At 43.1% G+C, this 21673-nt stretch overlaps 1 protein-coding gene across 1 annotated transcript; it reads right to left on the bottom strand.

The window, feature by feature from the left end:
* Positions 1–2516: 2516 nt before the first annotated feature.
* Positions 2517–18044, bottom strand: LOC102691976 (myosin-6). Its single transcript, XM_069188036.1, has 25 exons — positions 17935–18044; positions 13749–13919; positions 13045–13091; positions 11498–11711; positions 10221–10364; positions 9982–10138; positions 9858–9885; positions 8940–9045; positions 8617–8709; positions 8412–8475; positions 8158–8256; positions 7969–8072; positions 7691–7829; positions 7231–7349; positions 6960–7109; positions 6623–6793; positions 6185–6494; positions 4882–4949; positions 4535–4740; positions 4329–4452; positions 3876–4012; positions 3531–3786; positions 3067–3309; positions 2795–2971; positions 2517–2666 (listed from the first exon to the last, which is right to left on the bottom strand). Exons 4-25 carry the CDS (start codon positions 11696–11698, stop codon positions 2517–2519), a joined length of 3246 nt encoding a protein of 1081 aa, XP_069044137.1. The 5' UTR covers positions 11699–11711; positions 13045–13091; positions 13749–13919; positions 17935–18044.
* Between the last annotated feature and the right edge of the window lie 3629 nt (positions 18045–21673).

The raw sequence follows: 21673 nt of genomic DNA, 5'->3' as shown, positions 1-21673 counted from the left end.
CCAGAGAGGCCTGTCAAGAACAACAGAATTCACTGATTAAGGCAACATCTATCGATTGGGTGAATGTATAATGAAGGACTTGGTGTATCAGGGTGTAGACACGAAGTCTTTCATATGTCCACACTGAGAGTCAGTCCCTCACCTCTGCCTCCTCTAGAGCAGCTTGGATCTCACTCTTCTCCTGCTCCAGCTGCTTCCTGGCTTTCTCCAGTTCATGGATGGTCTTGCCTCCCTCACCAAGTTGCTCGGTCAGGTCAGAAATTTCCTCTGGGAATCAGGAGGTCAAGAGATATGTCAGCATCTTTATGGATTCCATTCTGATAGGAAACACAGGTTTATTCACCCCCAACATGTCTGTGAAGAGCACATAGCACGTCTCACCTTGCAGGTTCTTGTTCTCCCTCTTCAGAGTCTCCAGGTGCTCCAGAGACTCCTCATAAGCGTTCTTCAGCTTGAAGAGCTCAGTGCTGAGTGACCTGGCCTCCTTCTGGGAGCCCTCCAGCTCACTCTGTGACTCTTCAAACTTCTGCTTCCACTCGCTCAGGATCTGGGGGGATCAGAACAGACCATTGGAAGCACATTGAACACAGGGGCTTCAGAGAGGTTCATTGAGGTCTCCCTCAGATCACTCAGACCCATGTCCAGTGGTACCTTGTCAAAGTTCCTCTGTTTCTTGTCCAAAGCGGCAGCAGCTGCATTAGACCTCTCCAGATCCACCATCAGATCTTCGATCTCATTCTGCAGACGGTGTTTGGTCTTCTCCAGGGAGGAGCATTTAGCGTTCACAGCCTCCACGGCCTCCTCTGCATCCTGCAGCCTCTGAGCCAGCTTCTTCCTGGGAAGGAGGAACGCAGACAAGGGAATGATTGAGGCAAGAGGAGCTCCTTAAGCCACAGACTCAAACACTTCTTCACTTACCACACGCACAGTCGTACAGTCTGCAAACAGACAAACTTTTTGTTCGTCTTATATTCTAATTTAAACATAACGCAAACAAAAAGCTTATCTGTTAGAAGAAATGAAACAGCACCTTTTAAACTGCAACTACATGTATAGTATGAAATCTAAGCATTTCTAACTTTGCAAAGGATATAAATGGATATAAAGGACACAAATACAAAGATAAGAAGTAGGTACTGGACATCAGTCCTTACTTTGCATCCTCCAGCTCCTCTGTCCTCTGGATGGCATCAGTCTCGTATTTGGTTCTCCACTGAGCCACTTCAGCATTGGCCTTGGACAGACTGCGCTGCAGCTCAGCCTTGGCCTCCTGCTCCTCCTCATACTGCTCCCTCAGCAGGTCTGCATCATGGCGAGCAGACTGCGTTGCGTGGGCCAGCGCATTCTTCGCCTGAGGACACAGAAACACACAGAGGACATCAGAGTCTGGGCACAGAGTCCTGCCTTTACACACTATGGTGAAAATAGCCAAGTAGTTACCTTGACTTCCTCTTCCAGTTGTCTCTTGAGGTCCTCAATCTGCTGGGTATAGGACTGCTTGCCTCTAGTCAGCTGGGAAACTAGAGACTCCTTCTCTTCCAGCTGCCTGGACAGCTCCCCTAGTATGACAACACAGTGAATATGGATCTGGATTGTCTCAAGGAGTGTCTACAGAATTAATATTCAATGAACATGCCTACCATTCTCAGTCTGCAACTTGGCTTTCTGCATAGTAAAGTCATTGACAGCACGCTGGCTTTCTTCAGACTTGGTCCGGAACTCATTCATCTGGTCTTCCAGAGTCCTGCACATCTTTTCCAAATTAGTCTGAAAGAGGCAAAAGAACTCACATGTATGTACTGATGCCTCCAGTCAACCTGGAATAGTCCTATAAGTGATTGACTGTCTTCCACAAAGAACTGAGTCCCCAGTTTACCTTGTTCTTGACGATCTGCTCCATGTTGGAGACCACATCATCCAGCTCCAGCCTGAGCTCGCTCTTCTCCTTCTCCAGCTTCTGCTTCACCCTCTGCAGGTTGTCTATCTGCTCGCCAAGGTCTGCCACACTGTCGGCATGTTTCTTCCTCAGTGTGGAGGCTGTGGCCTCATGCTGCAGAGTGGCCTCTTCCAGGTCTCTGCGCAGCTTCTGGAACTCAGCCTCCCTCTTCTTGTTCATCTCGATCTGGGCAGAAGTGGCCCCTCCAGCCTCCTCCAGCCTCTCGCTGATCTCCTCCAGCTCCCGGGACAAGTCTGCCCGCTGCTTCTCCACCTTGGCCCGGGCAGCTCTCTCAGCCTCCAGCTCCTCCTCCAGCTCCTCAATGCGAGCCTGGAACAGGGAGAATACAAGCTCATATTTCAGCTCTTGACAATGAGCTACAGCCTCACTGAAACTAGAACATGAAGTCACCTGAAGTTCCTTCAGTTTCTTCTGGAGCTGAGCTGCCAGGACCTGTTCATCCTCTATTTTGCTGTTCAGGTGGCTGATATCAAACTCTTTCCTGACAAAAACAGTAGTATGACTCATATTAAATCATCTTTTTGAAGTGAAATCAGTTTTAAAAGATTTGTGTTTACTCTTACTTCTTAAGCTTCTCCTCCAGTTGCTGCTTGTCGTTCTCCAAGTCCATCACACACTCCTGGGTCAACTTTAAGTCTCCCTCCAGCTTTCTCTTGACTCTTTCAAGGTCCATTCTTATCTTCTTCTCCTGTTCCAGGGACCCTTCAAGCTGATAAAATAAATCACAAGAACCATCTCAATTAAGATCTAATATTGTACAGTGTTTATGAGTCAGCAATTCCTGTTCCTCTGTATGTTGTAAAACAGAGTTATATCAAGTAAATCTGAGTGACTCACATCGTCGACTTGCTGCTCCAGCTTGGCCTTGGCTTTGGTCAGCGTGTTCACTTTGTCCTCCTCACTCTGCAGGTCATCCAGAGTTTGCTGGTGAGCCTCCTGCAGAGCCTTCTTCTCCTTGGTCAGCTTGGCAATGATCTCATCCAGACCTGCCATTTCTTCAGTCAGGTTCTTCACCTGTTAGCACAGAGCAGGGACTCAGCAGACTGTGGGACAGACACACAGACAGAAGAGCAACAGGCAGACACACTGAGAGAGTGCTGCAGGCTGACCTTGTTCTCAGTGGCGTGCTTCTCCTTCTCCACTTTGGACAAGGTGAGCTCCAGATCATCAATGTCCTTCTTCAGCTCAGAGCACTCGTCCTCTAGTTTTCTCTTCTTGGCAGTCAGCTCTGCATTCATCTCCTCCTCATCCTCCAGCCTCTCTGTCAGCTCCTTTGCTTTGGCCTCTAGCTGGATCTTGTTCTTGATCAGCTGGTCACACCGTTCCTCAGCATCACAGATATTATCTTGTTCCTTTAAAGGAGTTCACCAATTGAGTTACTGTACATGAGCAACAGATGTAGCATTTTTCCACCAGTAACTTTCTGATTTTGAACTATAGGTTTAAAACATGAATAGGTTAAATACAGCTTGAAGGTAGAGTGTTGTGTACACAACCACCCATCCAAGAATAACTGTCAGAACCCACTTAATTATTATGGTAAAATATAAACTAAATATTGGTGTGAACTCACAGCCTGAACTTGCAACTGCAGGTCATTCTTCTCTTGGAGAAGAGAGACCATCTTCTCTTCCAGCTCCTTCCTGCGGGCCTCAGATTTGGCGTAGGCCTCTTTGAGCTTCAGGAACTCCTCCTTCATGTTGGCCATCTCCTTCTCAGCCTCTGCAGACTTCAGCAAAGGTTTGATCTTGAAGAAAAGCTTCATCCAGGGCCAATTCTTCACACCCATGAAGGCTCGTACATTCCACTGGATCACGAGCAGGGAATCCCTGCAAGGTACAAATACAACATTGGTAAAAGGATAAAATGTAATTGTAAGGCTAATTTAGAGTGTGTTCATGAAACATTGATATCCTACCTGCGCTCTACGATTTTCTGGTACTCAATTCTTGAGAGAAGACCACGGGACCTGGCCTGGATAGCAGTGATGATGAGAGACAAGCGGTCATCTCTCATCTCCTCCAGCTGACCCAGTAAACCAGCCTTGAAGAACACCTGTTTTGGAGGTGAGGGGGGGTAATATCACTTCTTTAGAAGAAATAATAATAATCAGCAGTTTTATGAATTTGTATAAAAAAGTATAAAAAGAGAAACAGAAAAGATAGGCGTTTTTAATTATGATTTAAAACTGCTGAGAATTTCAGTCATTTTCGTCCCTCACATCCTTTGGTACATGGATCTACAATCTCACTGTCAAGTACAACTAAAAAGCTTTAATCCAAAGATCAAAGATTGTGATGAGGAGTGAGTAGTGAGAGTCGTTATCATAACACTTATCCCTAGTCTTTCTGCCTGGTGTAATGATTCTTACCTTGGTGTGTCCGAACTTATACTGCTGGTGGTCAATGTCCAGGGACCCCAGCAGTTTCTCTGCTCCCTTCTTGCTGTCTATGAACTGGCCTTCAGGGATGGCAGAGGGGTTCAGGATGCGGTATCTGTGAAGGCAGCAGACACATCTTTAGAAGGCATTCGAAGGCTATATTAGGAGATATTAGTCCTGGATAGAGTGACTCCTACCTCTGTTTGAAGTCTCCGTACAGGATCCTGTTGGGGAAACCCTTTCTGCAGATCCTGATGCCTTCCAGCACACCATTACAGCGCAGCTGGTGCATCACCAGAGGATTCTCCATGGCTCCTGGAGTCTTGGTCTCATTGGGGATGAGACAGCGCACAAAGTGAGGGTGGGTGGACCTCAGGTTTGTCATCAGCTTGTTAAGGTTCTCCTGGGGATAGTAAAGTGCTTTTGTAAATCAAAGCCACATAAAATAATTCTAAACAGAACACACAAGTTACACCACAGATATCTGTGATATTTCAAGACTATTGTATGGTAGGCTCCAGTTTTTGAAATCATAATCTCTCACCCTGTGCAGAGCAGAGACAGTCTGGAAGGAAGAACCCTTCTTCTTTCCTCCTCCTTTTCCTTTGCTCTCTTGAGTTGGTCATGAAATAAAACACAGTTTAGATTTCCAACATCAGGCACTCATGAAACGCCTTCACCTTGAACACTGAGCATGCAATAAAGTCTTTAGTTAAAAAACAGGATTTACTGCTCCTTTTGAATATCTGTTGCTGCCCTCAGTTTCTGTGCCCCCTCCCTTAAAAAACATTCTATTCTCCATTCTCCATTCTCCATTCTCCATTCTCCATTCTCCATTCTCCATTCTCCATACTCCATACTCCATACTCCATACTCCATCTGTGAGCAGCGTTCATCTGCGCTCTCAGGTCATCTTTCAAGTCCCAAAAGACTGAGGCACAACACACACACAAAAATGTATTCCAAGCATAAAAGACTCATTTTACACCAATATCACTTTCATCACAATTATTAGTTTCTTAGTTTCAAACTAATGAAAAGTTTCCTCTCATATATGTAACCAACATTTTAATCATTTCTAGCCCTCTGGTGTCTTATAATATATCCTACTCTTGGGTAAATAATAATACCCTTTTGGCATTAGGGCTGGGACTCTAGATAGACCTGAAATCTTTGACATATCAGGTGTGTCTGTTTCAGTGAGTAAGATTATTCCTCGATCAGTTCATGGTTCATGTGTGGTAAAACATATTTATCAGTGTGAAAGGATTGCCTAAAGATTCAACACAATTTCAAACAGACCGTCCTATTCAATTTCGCAAAGCAGGTCAATAATACCCTTTCATCACTTGCACTATATAGGTGCATTAATGCACATTAATTAGTGGACTAGATAACTGGTGTAGGATTAGTAGGCACATTGTCACACGGGTGCAGTTTAGTTTTTTTAGTAATAAAAAGGGCATACACAGTGATAGTGGTATGCGTTTTAGGGGTCACAGTAAGTGTTTGATGATATGTGTGAAATTGTCTACAGTTAAATTGATTTAATATCCTTTATTAGATTTCTTCAGGTCTTTGTGCATTTTAATATGCTCAGGTCAGATGTGAACCATCTTATATAGGTTGGGGCCTACCACATCCAGAATTCCGAAAATTACTTCAGAACTGGTACCCTTTAGATTGGCTCACCTGAGGTTGTCTTTATTAAGGAAACTTTTAAAACTTTTTCAGCTAAATTCCCCTGTGTACAATTTCTGATGGCAGGGCTTAGTCTGCCATTTTTCTTCAGAAACTATTACTTTGTCTGCACCGGACATGGGGTGAGACGGCTGTTGTGGGTTTACCTGATTCTGCACCGGCATAGTTGGAGAACAGGTTGCTGAGCAGCTTGACAGAAGACTTCTGGTACAGCCCCACCACTGTCTCATTCAGGGGGTCCTTGTTCTTCACCAGCCAGCCATTGATGTTGTAGTCCACAGTGCCAGCGTAGTGAACCAGGGCAAAATGGGCCTCTGGTTTCCCCTTGACAATTCTGGGCTTCTGGAAGTTGTTGGATTTTCCCAAGTGGTTGTCATACAGCTTGGCTTTAAAGGTGGCGTCACTGGCCTTGGGGAACATGCACTCCTCTTCAAGGATGGACATGATACCCATGGGCTGGAATGGAAGGAACAGGTGAAACACTTTGTTATTGTTGAGAAAGCTGGGTGATATGTAAGCAATTCTTGACTCTCTTTGATCTTTAATTCCTCTTACCACACATTTAACCTATATCTATGGCCCACCTTCTCGATGAGGTCAATGCAGGCCTGCAGGTCCATGCCGAAGTCAATGAACTCCCATTCGATCCCCTCCTTCTTGTACTCCTCCTGCTCCAGCACAAACATGTGGTGGTTGAAGAACTGCTGCAGCTTCTCGTTGGTGAAGTTGATGCACATCTGCTCAAAGGTGTTGAACTGAAACAAAGAATTGATTTATGAAATATATGCTTTCTTTCCCATCAAACTGATTTCCTTTGGCATGTGCTGTAGGAAAAATAAGCAATGCAGTGTATCTCCTAAGTAAAAGATGCTGACATAGTCATCTCACAATACTGCTGTTTTATTGTCTGCAAACACTTACATCAAAGATCTCGAACCCGGCGATGTCTAGCACACCGATGAAGTACTGGCGAGGCTGCTTGGTGTCCAGGGACTGGTTGATTCTCACCACCATCCACAGGAACATCTTCTCATACACTGCCTTGGACAGTGCACCAATGGAATAGTACACCTACAATAGGGTAATAACAAAATTACTCATCAAAGAAGCATGAGAGGCAAGAACAAAATCAATTATAAAATTCTCAAAGTGAAAGAACAGGATTGATAGGACTCTAAATAAGGCAACTCACCTGCTGGACATTCTGCCCCTTGGTCACCCATTCATTCCCTACTTTCACCCTTGGGTGACACAGACCCTTGATGAGATCAGCAGAGTTCAGACCCATCAGATAGGCAGACTTGTCAGCATCTGGAATAGATTTAAACTAGATTAGTTTTTATATTTATCTTTTAGACATTAATTAATCATATTAATAATTAATAATCACATTAATTATAGGGCTTTGACAAGGCTGACATCCAAACCAAAAACAACCCACTGAACATATACAGTGATTTTTACATGCAGGAGACAGACTGCTCACACAAATGTTTCAGGGATAAATATAATCAGATTTTGTCAATCAGTAATCTTCCACTTTGACCTGGTATTTGAGTGAAGAAACAGGCTTATTGGTGAATAAACTGTTTGATTTTTGTAAGCATCCCTAGACAGTGTAATGAAAGGTGGCTCAGTGCAGCCAGGCCTACCCTCAGTGCCGTCAGACTCTGCCTGTTCCTCTCGCTGCTTCTGCTTGAACTTCATGTTGCCGTAGTGCATGATGGCTCCAGTCAGCTTGTAGATGCCGTTCTTCTCTTCCTGAGTGAAGCCCAGAACATCAAAGGCGCTCTGCAGGACAGGAGAGAATGATTCAATCCATTATGCTACTGAGCGCACTTAACCAGAGAGTGAACAAAGTGTCATTGACAGCTCTTTAGCCTGAAGGTGTATTTATTCCACCTCAGAGCCATTTAGTCTTGTCACTCACATCTGTGGCCATCAGCTCCTCAGCATCATCAATGGATGCCACTGTGGTCTCTCCTTGGGAGATATAGGTGTAGTCATAGGGGTTGTTGGTGATGAGCAGCATCTCTAAAGAAGAGAAAACCCAACTGTCAGTCCAGGTGCTGGTGAGTCTCTGCAATTCACGCTCTAGAGAATAGACTGCAGTACTGACCCAGCAGCTCTGGCTTCTTCTGGGACAGGATCTGGTAGAAGATGTGATAGTCTCTCTCAGACTTGAGCTGGAAGGTCACACGAGACTTCTCCAGCAGATCTGTAAACATCAACACAAGACACTACTTAGAACAAACACTTAACATCTCACAAATAACATAACAGATCATTTCTGAAAAACAAGCATGTGCTTCATAACAAATACAAAAATAAAACAGGGATTTAGTATTTATTTAAAAAAAAAGACTTCCTTACAGGTCTCAATATCAGCGGAAGCAAGCTTTCCACTGGCCCCGAAGTGAATTCGGATGAACTTGCCCTAAAGAGAGAGACAAGAGAAGTCAGCTCTAATATCAACTTCACTGAGAGCCAGGACTGCTTTCCTGACCTGGGATGTTGTTTCAGCATTGCATTTTGTACATCAGTCTCCTGATCTTCAGGCAGCAGAGGGGTTACTCACGAATCGTGAGGAGTTGTCGTTCCTCACAGTCTTGGCATTGCCAAAGGCCTCCAGGGCTGGGTTGGCCTGGATGATTTGATCCTCCAGGGTGCCCTGGAAGCAAACACACGAGGCAGTGTCAGACTCTGCTGTCTATGGAGCAGCCAGCTCAGGGTGTTTTACTGAGGTTAGTGCTTGTGGGCCTAGAATCAGTTCTCTCACTGTCACACTCAATGAGCTCAAACTACTGCTCACACAGTAGTTTAACCCACTCACTGTGAATTGGCTCGGTGCTATGACATTTCTCAGTACTGTTGGGAGCTCAGTTTTTTTTTGTCTCCCACCTTGTTAGCCGCTGCTGAGTCCTTCTTCCCGCCCACAGCCGCAATGCTGGCGAAGTACTGAATGACCCTCTTGGTGTTCACAGTCTTCCCAGCACCGGATTCTCCACTGGGGACACCGACACAGGCAAGACAAGATGAGGGATGCTCATTCACACTGAAACACTCCAGTCTCATCATCGCTGCAGACATGTTTTCAATTATACACAGCAGTCTCATCAGCAGAGGAACTTCAGAAAACAGAAATACTAATCATGTAAATACTTTTTATGTTCTTTAGCTTTTGAACAGAAGCTAAAAAATGTGAAAGGATAACATAAATGTTTTATTTTGTGAGTCGTATGACTTAACATAGATTCATACATTAACATATATGTACATACATTCTGATAAATGTTTTAATTTCTATTGTTTATGGAACTTGTGTCTGCTTGTTTACATATCAGCTGGCCTGAAAAGAGTGTCATTAGAGTCCTGTGTGGCACTGTTCATGCTTTGGGATAGGCAGACGTATAGCCATGTGCAAGTTGGTATTGGTATTTGTTCTGGTCTTGTTTCTTTATTTTATTTTTATAATCCTGTTTGAAGGTAAAAAATTGCTCCTTTCCCTCATTTCTTAAACAACCATCAAATAAATGTCAAGATGATCCCACAGTTCTAAATCCTTAAACGAGTTCTTGTGAGAAGACTTGTCAATCAGTAGCCTGGCAAACTCTTTCACATCTGCCTTCACTCACAGCTTGTTTGAGAAAATGCCCTTTAAACCAACCTGCAGATTTGCAAGAGTGAGAAATAGGAAATCAGAAAGGAGAAAAAGCTTGTTGGTCTCTTGACGAACTCCTTAACCATTGTTAACGTTTTGAATATGGAGCTTTTCCAAACTATAACATGAAGCCATTGAAGAATATGAGATGAACTTACGTGATCAGGATGGACTGGTTTTCTCTGTCTGTGAAAGGTCAAATAGAAACATATTCTGAATTGGTAATGGACGAATTGCGTTACATAATATGTATCTAAACTTTATTGCAGAAGAGTCTTTTACCTGCCAGCATGTACTGATAGGCGTTGTCAGAGATGGAGAAGATGTGGGGAGGAGCTTCTGTCCTCTTCTTGCCTCTGTAGGCAGCAACAACAGCAGAGTCGTACACAGGCAGCCACTTGTAGGGGTTGACAGTGACACAGAACAGCCCAGAGTAGGTCTGCAGGAGAGAGGCAGTGGTCAGGATCTCCCCTCCCTCCAGCCTGTCTGTGTGAAGAGGGGTGAAGGTGCACTCTACTCACGTAGATCATCCAGGCTGCGTAACGCTCTTTGAGGTTAAACAGCACAGCGGGCTCGTGCAGGAAGGTGAACATGGCCATGTCTTCGATTTTATCAAACTTGGGCGGGTTCTGAGGGTGTACATCACACTCCTTTACAGTGACGGTCTGAAAAAGACAGAATCAAGTTACAGTACACATTCGAAGACAACGAAACAGATCCTAAAACTCTACATAGCAAGCAGGATACAATGACACAGTAGGTGTGCATATATATTGTGCTTTTTGGATAAAGGCATTTGATAAATCAATGTAAAGCATAATTTTGCCATGTTGTTCATATAGATGAAAATATGGTAACACAATGTAAAATTCAGTTGAATCATTAGGTAATGATATTCTGTTCTTTCACAAATTAGGACACAATACTGAACATTTAAAACACCTGACAGGACAGGTGAATGCTGTACATCAATTCAAATGCATTAGAATAAGAACTTACTGATGTGACGGCATTAGGATTTTCTGTAACCCAAATAAATATTTTCTAATAATTTTTCGAATAATCTCTGTGACACATCATCAAAAGCAAGCAATAGGGTCAAAACCTACAACCAGGGCCCCTGAGTGAGTCCTGTGTCTGGGGTCCTGTGTTTGCCCATTTGAGCCTGGGTTAGCTGGTCACCTGCTGCCTGTTACTGGGATTGCCCGGTCACAAGCTGAGCACTACTGGGATACACTGAGCATTGACGGATGGGATCTCTCAGCTTTCGTCTCCTGAGATTTACTGAGCAACTGGCTTGCTTGTTCTGCAACTCCCCCTGTACAGAATTTCAATGCAATTATGCTTTTCATAGATTTTTTCCAAATGAAACAAGACAAAGACTATGAGAGAAGGTCTTTGATCCAAGAATCACATCTAAATATTTCATGAAAAAACTTAGGGATAATCTTCTTCTCCTATAAGCCTGTACTACTTGTCACACACTCATGTTTCACTACTGATTGGATGTATCGGGTTCCGTTATAGTCTTCAAGAAGTTCAAAATTAAATAGGTTTGGTTCTTTTAGCCTGTAAGTGTAGGACATTTCTTTAAGACAGGGAAGGTACCTGGTCACTCTGTTGTGGACTGATGACAGAGCAGCAACATCTTTTTTGTACTGGGAGACCAAAATGATGTGCAATATTTGCACAATATTTCTCATGTAAAGCATGAGACAATATTGTTGTTTCTCTATATCCTACTGCGTGCTTTGGCAGAAAATTTGCACAGACACGTGAAGACCTGTTCTTGTTGTACCTTGCCTTTCCCCGTCTCGACGGTGGCTTTGTCCCCGTCGCGGCTGACGACCGACCCCTTCACGTACTCCTCCACGGGGTCGGGAACGAAGCACTCCTTCTTCATGTCGAAGGGGCGAGTCTGCGCCTCTATACGCTCCTTCTCCGACTTGCGCAGGAAAGGGGCAGCGGCCCCGAACTCCGCCATCAGCGCGTCACCCATCCTGTCAAAGTCTCTGAGAATCAGACATTACAAGGACATTTTGTTACGATGGTAAAACCATTTTGTTTAGTTTAATGGCAAATAAAGCTGAGTTTTTAATGTTGGTTGTGTTAAAACACAAATTTATGGTCTCATTTTTGACTGATATGAAGTCACACAGCAGTGGGGTTAGTGGGGACTGTAGTGTAGAAGGATCCACTGCTATCTTTAAACTCTTTTCAACCATGGTACATGTGTCTACGCTAGTACACAAAACCCCCTGCCCCCCGCTCATCCCTTCTCCTCACCCACATGCCCTATGCTGGGAGACACATTCAGTAACATGATCATTTTTGATGTTGCTGGTGCTAGAATCTATGCGGACAGCGTAGTCTTACAACAATAACTAGAAGGACAAGATCATGAAAGGTGACCTCCCCCTGCCCACCAGAACTGAATGGAGTTGGTGAAATTATTCAAAAAGGATCCCCAGCCTCACATCACTGGTGAACCTGACAGATGCTGTTCAAGAAAGTGGTACGGATATACAGTAACAAACACATCCCCGTCTGTACAGAAACAACAGGGACTGAGCGATTTGTTCTGTTGGTCTTTCATGAGAAGTAATATTAGTACTAAAGAAGTAAAAATCTTGTATTCACTGGAAACTGGAAAGGGCCCAGTGCCTTGATATACTGTACACACATTTCCTTTTGTTTAGAGCAAAGATACTATTCCATCTCTCCAGCCTGGACAAACGAGCAATAATATAAATGATTTAAAACAGAAAGGAGGTCAAATGAAGCAACAGGGTGTCTGAAAAAACACAAGGAAGCCGAGTTATCCACTGCTGTGTTAGAGTCTTATCATTCAGGGATTACAATATACTGTATGTATATTATGAACATGTACTGATCATCACTCCTGCAAAAGCTTTCTTATCTGACAGAACCCAGCTTGTCACATAATAATCTTTAATTCACATTGATAAGTAGTTTAAAAAAATTGAAGCACAACAATTTTTTGGTGAACTATACACAAGAGCACAGTTTTAATAGCTAAACCATTAAATTTACCAGTCAAATGAAATTGACTCATTGTCATGTGCTTCTTTTCCTACTCCTTAAACATAATTGGGTCATCTCAAAGTCATCTCTAAAGTTTAAAGGTTACTTTTTGGACTTCAAAATACAGAATATCAGGATTGACTGATATCTTAAATCTACATGGCTAATCTTCCAGTATGAGATCATAGAATAGCATTTCTGCACTAATAAGAAAACGTTCCGAAAAGAATAGAACACAAAATAAGCGAATAACTGTAACTAATACTGTTCATTTTCGGAAAACGAAATGATAGTTCTTACCAGGTGTTGTGCAGGCCTGCAGAGTGAATCAGTGGAGTGTGCTGGCCCTGTAGAAACAAATACAGTGAGCCCATTTCCCTTCAGGTTTAGGGTTTCTGCACTGCCTAAGCGTCCCCAGAAGGTGGCAGCACTGGAGAGTTTTGTTTCAGGAGAAGCAGTTCTGCTCACTCGTGCCTGGACGTTAGGGCTGAGTATGGGATACACAAGCAGCACAAATGTTTCAGAGCCCAGTCGCCTTTTGCATGTCGTCGTCTTCAGTGAACCACAGGTATGACCAATTACAGCAGATTATGGCCGAGTCGGGAGCTCGCAGGACATGGTACAAAATTGGCCAAGAGCAGCCAGGTCTGGGCAGGCTAAAGCTCGCTGTGTACCAGTGACCCAGAGCCAGTCCCTCTGTCCAGAGATGCAGTCTGTGCTGCGAGCTTGCAGTGAGAACAGAAGCAGACACGGCACCTCTCACAGAAGAGCGAGTGAGTTGTCTTTGTCTCCCCAAAGCTTCAAAGGGGATTGAGGCAGTGGACTAAACTGAACAATAACCTGCCATTCCAAACTATAGATAATATTAATTATGTATATTAGAGAGTCTGAAAAATAATTGAAAAGGAAATCTTTGATGACAGTATGATATTCTAATTCCGTCTCCATTATAAGGTACCTGTATCATAAGCCCCTCAGAAACAACAATAGGTCCTAGTGCTTACCTTCAGGTGCTAGAGAAGCCTCTCTTATCCCAGACCCTACATCTCTTTATAAAGGGATCACCTCTCCCTAATTTGGATGTGGCATCTCAGGAAGCAGGAATGTCATTGTGTCTGTATTCGACAAGAGCAGGAGGAGGAGGGCCAGGGTCCCTGTGTGTTGTATATGGTGCTCTGTGTGAGGGAGCAAGAGGGAGGATTCAGGGGGAAGAAATACAATAGGGAAAGCATAAAGGAGGCAGTGCCATCAGTGCCAACAGAACGCTTTAGTCCTTATTAGGAATTGCCTGCTGTGAGGTGACGCTGGACAGTATCTGTCCCTTCACCTAGCACATGTACATGTAGTAGACACACAAAGGGTGCACTGGGGACCCTCAGAGCCACAGAGACCCATTGGGGTCTCAAAACACGCAGCTTCAGACTCCCTCCTGGACACGCCTGCAGCCCTTCTTAGCCCTTCAAGACCGCTGATGTGCCTGTGCCATAAAACAAATCACCGTGTTGCTTCAATGAATTTCCTGAGGAGCTGTGCGGACTTCTCAACAAGTGTTTAAGTAGGAAAGAAGAACTATTTTAAGGCAAGATAGCACCTAGATCACAAACAATTCTTATGATAATATAATAAACTGCAACTAAATCTTCTGATGTCTGTTATTATGTCAATTCAACATTATTTTCATCTCAATATTGTGGATAATTATAAATTTCCTTTACATCTCCCAAATCAACTCCAAATTTTAGCAGGCAGCAAAGTACTAAGTCAAAAATAATGTGCTATTTACACATTTCAACGTACAGTAGCAGTGATTTTTGCACTAATTGGATGTGGCATTTTAATTTCTCTTCTGCAGCTGAGAAAAAAAGGCAGAACACATCTGTTGACGCTGTTCAGCTGATTTGATAGCTGCAAATTGATAAGCATAGATATAAGACTAAAATTCAAGGTATCTAATGTAGTTAGATTTTAAAAATACACAGACATTTAATTGTCATTACTGTATTTGTGATCGACTCACCTTATACTAGAGGCCTTGAAATCCAGTGAATCGGGCACTGTGTGTTTATCACATTTAGGAGAACATGGACCATGCTTTACAGAGGGCTTTGCTGGAGATCAGCTGTTTCCTTTGCAGAGCATTGTCTTGAGACGCTTGGCAATCTCCTGCTTGATTGTTCACAGAGTCCCGGTTACCACTGGCGTCTCTCTTCTTGCTCTTGTGCTCCATTTCCTTCTCTTCTGCATCTCCAGATCCTCAGCCTCAACGATTCTCTCATTTTCTACATTTGCGTAATTCTTTGACACATCATGGAAAATATATTTTGTTGGAAAATGATGTCCTGTCAGTTTGCAACACCACGTCTCCCATGATGGTGACATCATCCATGTGAATGAGCTTCTCCTGATTGTGGTCAATGCTGTTTTGCAGATGCAACTGTTCCCCCAAAGACCAGCACAGGTGGCCGGCCAGCAATGTGTTTGCACCTCCTAGTGTTTGTTCTTCTGCTCCTATGATGAGACTTGCAGACTTTCCTTTGAGGCCCACATTTGCAACTAGCCAGAGCTCAACCAAGGACATCTGTAGGTCTCAATAAATTAACCACAGTGGTGTGAAAAAGTGTTTGCACTGAAATGTTTCAGATCATCAAACAAATTGAAATATTAGACAAAGATAACACAAGTAAACACAAAATGCAGTTTTTAAATGAAGGTTTTTATTATTAAGGGGAAAAAAAATCCAAACCTACATGGCCCTGTGTGAAAAAGTGATTGCCCCCTAAACCTAATAACTGGTTGGGCCACCCTTATCAGCAACAACTGCAATCAAGCGTTTGAGATAACTGGCAATGAGTCTTTTACAGCGCTGCGGAGGAATTTTGGCCCACTCATCTTTGCAGAATTGTTGTAATTCAGCCACATTGGAGGGTTTTAAAGCCTTAACCGCTTTTTTAAGGTCATGCCACAACATCTCAATCAGATTCAGGTCAGGACTTTGACTAGGCCACTCCAAAGTCTTCATTTTGTTGTTCTTTTCCATTCAGAGGTGGACTTGCTGGTGTGTTTTGGATCATTGTCCTGCTGCAGAACCCAAGTGTGCTTCAGTTTGAGGGCACGAACAGATGGCCGGACATTCTCCTTCAGGATTTTTTGGTAGACAGTATAATTCATGGTTCCATTTACCACAGCAAGTCTTCCAGGTCCTGAAGCAGCAAAACAGCCCTAGACCATCACACTACCACCACCATATTTTACTGTTGGTATGATGTTCCTTTTCTGAAATGCTGTGTTACTTTTATGCCAGATGTAATGGGACACACACTTTCCAAAAAGTTCAACTTTTGTCACGTCAGTCCACAGAGTATTTTCCCAAAAGTCTTGGGGATCATCAAGATGTTTTCTGGCAAAACTGAGACGAGCCTTTATGTTCTTTTTGCTCAGCAGTGGTTTTCGTCTTGGAACTCTGCCATGCAGGCCATTTTTGCCCAGTCTCTTTCTTATGGTAGAGTCATGAACACTGACCTTAACTGAGGCAAGTGAAGCCTGCAGTTCTTTGGATGTTGTGGGTTTTTTTCTGACCTCTTGGATGAGTTGTCGCTGCTCTCTTGGGGTAATTTTGGTCGGCCGGCCACTCCTGGGAAGGTTCACCACTGTTCCATGTTTTCGCCATTTGTGGACCGAGATTAAACAGCTCTATGAGGACCGCTGCCGTGGTAGAATTCTGGCCATCACAGAGGACAGTCACCACCCCGGCATGAGTTCTTCACCCCACTGCCCTCAGGCAAGAGATATAAGAGCATACGGACACTTACCACTAGATTCTTCAATAGCTTCTATCCACAGGCAGAGAGACTGGCGAACACATTTAGCCATCCCCCTCGGACCACACCTACACCATCACCATCTACCTCTTTATGATTTCTTACCTATTGCACATCTTCAGTCATTGTTTACACGTCTGTATTGTTTACATTCAAACTGTCTACATGTTTACTTGCACATTGTCTATTGTTTGTTTGTACATTGTCTTGATGCACTGTTTGCACTTTGTTTTGTTTTTAACACTTGTTTTACAATCGAGAGACTTTCTGTAAGTAAGAATTCCATTGTACCAGTACCGGTTACATATGGCAATAAAGTTCAAGTTCAAGTTCAAGTTCAAGTTCAAGTTCAAGTTCAAGTTCAAGTTCATGATGGCTCTCACTGTGGTTCGCTGGAGTCCCAAAGCTTTAGAAATGGCTTTTCCAGCCAGACTGATAAATCTCAATTACTCTGTTTCTCACTTGTTCCTGAATTTCTTTGGATCGCAGCATGATGTCTAGCTTTTGAGGATCTTTTGGTCTACTTCACTTTGTCAGGCAGGTCCTATTTAAGTGATTTCTTGATTGAGAACAGGTGTGGCAGTGATCAGGCCTGGGTGTGGCTAGAGAAATTGAACTCAGCTTTCCAAAGATGTGATAAACCACAGTTGATTTATGTTTTAACAGGGGGGGCAATCACTTTTTCACACAGGGCCGTGTAGGTTTGGATTTTCTTCCCCTTAATAATAAAAACCTTCATTTAAAAACTGCATTTTGTGTTAACTTGTGTTATCTTTGTCTAATATTTCAATTTGTTTGATGATCTGACACATTTCAGTGTGACAAACATGCAAAAAAATAAGAAATCAGGAAGGGGGCAAACACTTTTTCACACCACTGTATTTAGACATTCGTTCTTGTATTTCTGCAGTTCCTCCTTTGCGATTTGATTCTTGAGCTGCCCTCTTGATCAATGTAACCAAGTATGCCTACAATCATTTGAGTATACTAATCGTTACAGGACAACCTTCGTGTCTTGGGGGATATACTCTGTCTGTATCAACTTTGGAGTTATGGAGGCTATATATTTTCAGCAGCTTTCTCATGTTTTTTGTCCATTGTGGTAGTATTTCATTTTACTTCTGCTGTATGATCCCAACATGGTAATGAGGATCTGGTATTGCCAAGACATTTATTGCCTATATCTTGTTCTTCGAGTTGACCTCAAGTAAAGTTTACTCATGAACAGTCTTCCTTGCTAATGCTCTGCCTCATCTAAAGATAGCTTAAGATAACTGTCTCATCCAGTACCTTATTTTGCTTGAGCACAATGTTTCAGCTCGTGCTACAATGGTATGGGTACAGTACCTATGTGGGAACAGTTAAGACTGACCTTTTCCTGGATTCTGTCAGGGGTGTCTGGATTTCCACTGTAGGGAAGATAAGATCCACTCAGCCACATTTACGTAATGACAAGGACACCGCTCACAGAGACATCCAGTGGCCATTTTTCCATATTCAGCAATTTTGATTTAATGCAGAGGTTCCCATTGCTGGTCCTCGGGGTCTGTAATACAAGTTAATTAGAAATGGCTGTATATCTGAAAGATAGGCTTAACTGGCCCAGTTAAGGTTCAACAATACCAGTTTAACACTCCTTAGTAGATAATAAGCAGTAAATGGTTTTAAGAGACCTAAAACCTGGACTGCACATGACAAAACCTGGATTCCAATTCAGATTTGTTGAATTTCAATTAGGCTAGCATTTCCATTGCATCATGCAACTGCAATAGTTTGATATCTTGAATTAAATTTCAGTGGAAGATGGGCTTTGGACATTTGAATTTCACCGGGCAATAAAAGCTGTAGTAACAGATTAATGTAAAATTACATTAAAAAAACTCATTTGCAAGAGAATAGTATAAACTAACTGGATGCTATGCATTCCCAGAATCTGTAGGGCCAAAATAATTTCTTAAATGGGTCAGAATACAGACAATAGTAATTTTCTTTGTTTTACAGGGCATTAGATTTCAGAATCATTTTGTGGGCTGTTAATGGAATTGGACCTCAAACACATTTTTACTCTTTGCCTTCTTCCACATAACAATTGCGCTGAAATGTACAGACAGTGAGAGAGGCTATTAAAAGACCTTTTAAGACACGAGGATTAGTGAGGTGACGGGTGCCAGTCAACACCTTGAGGCTCGTCACAGGTGACAGACTGACAGCCCCTCTGGAAGGAAGCTGTGCCCCCACAGTGAACCAAAGCAAGTACAAGGTCAGTGCTGTTCTGCTCCTCTCAGTGGGCCAGTGAAAGCGCTGCCTCCGACTCCATCTCGTTGACATGGTATTGTTTCCTTCCCTTTATCCTTGAGTACAAAGATAACCCTGTGAAATTCCTACCGAGTGCCTCTCGCTGATTGAGGAGGACAGCTTGAGAGGCACATCGAGGTCTAGACTTCAGTCACGGTGTTTGTATAGGATCAACGGCAACAGGTGACCAGCACCAAAAGGTCTCAATGCACATAAATAAAGACACTGTGATAGAGACAGCCTTCAACCTATGCAAACTTACCCTTCAACTTAGACAAACTTTTTTAAGGGGTGTGGGTGACTGTGATTGTCATCTGAGGAAAACAATTTCTTCTCCAAATTAAGAGCAAATACTATACATACAGTACGCTGGGCTGGACACCATAGATGGACAGACAAAAAATAAATGAGCAGGAAATCACTCAGTCTTCTACAATAAAGGTTACATTTGAAGGCAGCAAGTATGATTTGGGACTAGCATTCAGGGCCGGGTAAAAAAAAGTTGCCTCACTCTTCAGCTGTTGGCTGCTGTGTTTTCACGTATGACAGATGAATACTAATCAGTACTGAATCTGAGCTGTACAATCTGATGAGTAAAGGTAATGTTGTTCTTGCTTTACAGAGCACAGATAGAATTGACAAAAGAGAAAGAGATCCCACTGCGTTTTAGAAATGATAACTGCAAAACTGAGCACTGTCACCCACGACTTTTAGTGTAGTACATATTTACGTGCAAAATCCACGACTGAAAATATGAATTTTCAGATTGCAAGATTTGTGGATAAGGAATTCAAAATACAATGTTCCCATACAGAATCTTAACCACCTCGAACCCTGACCTCGTCAGGTCTCAGAGGCCCAGCAGTGGGGAAGACCCTCCAAGGAAAAACATTTTTTTTTGCAGTGGTGCTCTTCCCTCTGCACCACAGTAGCCCAGTAAGCTGACAGAGGACACTGTGCTGGAGGAGGTGCCACCCTCTAGAAGAGCTGTGGAGCTGAGGTCCTGACTACTTGGTCATTACAGTTTCAATGGCACACCTCAGAATAGCAGGGGAGTTAACTCCTGGTGCCATAGTTAAATTCCACTCTGGGCTTGTACAGGCTGGCCTCCCTGACATTGCCTCTTTCCACAGTCGAACCAGCGTGAAGCAATTTCCGTCTCGTCCACTTACTTTGCTGTGTGGTGGGATAGCTGGAACAGATTGGTTGTCACACAAGTGGAGGCTTCATGTTAGTGGTGGATAAAGAGGGAACCCTTCTATATACAGTATCCCTCAGGATGAAATGTGCAATATTAATGTAATCAATCATATTAATAATAATAATAACAACACATTTCATTAATGTAGTGTTTTTGCTGGTAGTCTCAAATTACTGTGTGACTCCATTCATTACTGAATCATCTCGGCCAAGAAGTGATTCCGATTTTTTTTGGTTTACAAAACTACAGTAACTAGGAAAACAGCTAGGATCCTCCTGCAAATGTGTTTTCCCTGACTAACTACAGTAATATAATAATAACCATTCATGGTAAAATGGATAATTACAGACCGGTCAGATTATGAACACTAATAACAGGTGGCTTGGAAGGTGCTCTGTCTAGTAAGAAGAGCGGTCCGGGCGAGTAGATTGAGCTTGGATTGGAACTGCAGCTATAAGGCATCTGTAGTAATTTTGGTAAGTGTGTTGTAAAAAGGACATTGTTACCCCTGGGAGGATTCTGCAAAGGGGATTCTGAACAGGGGAGATCACAAGGGGGGAGGGCTGGGTGAGGGTGGCGCACAAACCTTAAAAATCTTGAAAAAGTTGTAAAGTCAGCTCTCTGGGATCCTAAATGAAAGAAGGCCCTTTCCTAGCAAGGTCATCAACGTCTGGGACAAACTATCTTTCACAGTCTCCAAACAGACACTTGGAAAAACCTTGGAGAAATGGCAGGATGAGACTGGGATCTATTCTTTCATTGCTATCCTTTTATAGATACTATAGATGTTTGTGCAACTAACTACTGACCTTATTCAAGTGTCATAGGGATGTGATAAACATTTTAACCATAAAACACTGCATGCTATCTTTTTGTTTATACAGTAGATGCCATATGCTGAATGTTACTATATTCATTGTATTTTGCTTGTACTGATACACAAGTATCTTTCAAATACGGAATTGATGGAGATTTCAGGTTTTTGTTGCTTACAAAAATTGAGCATTTCATAAAGTTCAATAGGCTCCCCATATTCTTAATGTGCTTGTCTCACTAGAACTCTGCTACCACAGGATACGTGTAGAACCTGCACACTCCAGGCTTAAATAAGTTCATGATATACTGTACCATCAGCTGCTGAAATGATATCCATACAGTAAGTAGTCAGTCAGCTATTTAGATGTCTAATTGACCTCTGGGAGAAAGCCGCAGTAAAGAAAGAGCGTGCTTTAGCACACACAGAGAGAGCACGTGTCAGAAGTCAAGATAGCTGTCAGTGTGTCAGCATCCGCCCAGATCACTAAAAAAGTGTAAAATGGCCTACAAGGGCAGTCTGATCAGGACACGAAGAGCAGCCCTTCCTACCAGAGCTCTCAGCGATTAACCCTTTGTATGGCACTGCCCCCGGCTGCCCTTCGCCATCACTGTGCTCCCTGATTATTCCCAGCAACACTTGCGCATTCCAATCAGGGAATCCGCAGGGTCTTTAAAGACCCATTCCCAGCTGTCTGGTCTCCTCCTGTAATCACCGCCTTGTCTGCTCGCGAAGCGCTTGATCGCTCTTTGTTCGTCATAAGCAGTAACCTAACCCCTCTGTTGTTCGTAGCGCTGGCCT

The sequence above is a fragment of the Lepisosteus oculatus genome, chromosome 4, assembly GCF_040954835.1.
Source record: "Lepisosteus oculatus isolate fLepOcu1 chromosome 4, fLepOcu1.hap2, whole genome shotgun sequence".
NCBI classification, from domain to species: Eukaryota; Metazoa; Chordata; class Actinopteri; order Semionotiformes; family Lepisosteidae; genus Lepisosteus; species Lepisosteus oculatus.
The sequence above is the reverse complement of the archived record's forward strand: the minus strand, read 5'-3'. Positions and strand labels throughout refer to the sequence as shown.

Bases quoted from the DNA above. Each gene is read 5' to 3' on its own strand.
- LOC102691976 (XM_069188036.1), bottom strand. From the start codon at position 11,698: ATGGGTGACGCGCTGATGGCGGAGTTCGGGGCCGCTGCCCCTTTCCTG. The intron at 7,350-7,690 runs GTAGGCCTGGCT...AATCTATTCCAG, and splicing joins AGAGTCTGACGGCACTGAGG to ATGCTGACAAGTCTGCCTAT. The intron at 6,495-6,622 runs GTGGGCCATAGA...CTTCCATTCCAG, and splicing joins GCATTGACCTCATCGAGAAG to CCCATGGGTATCATGTCCAT.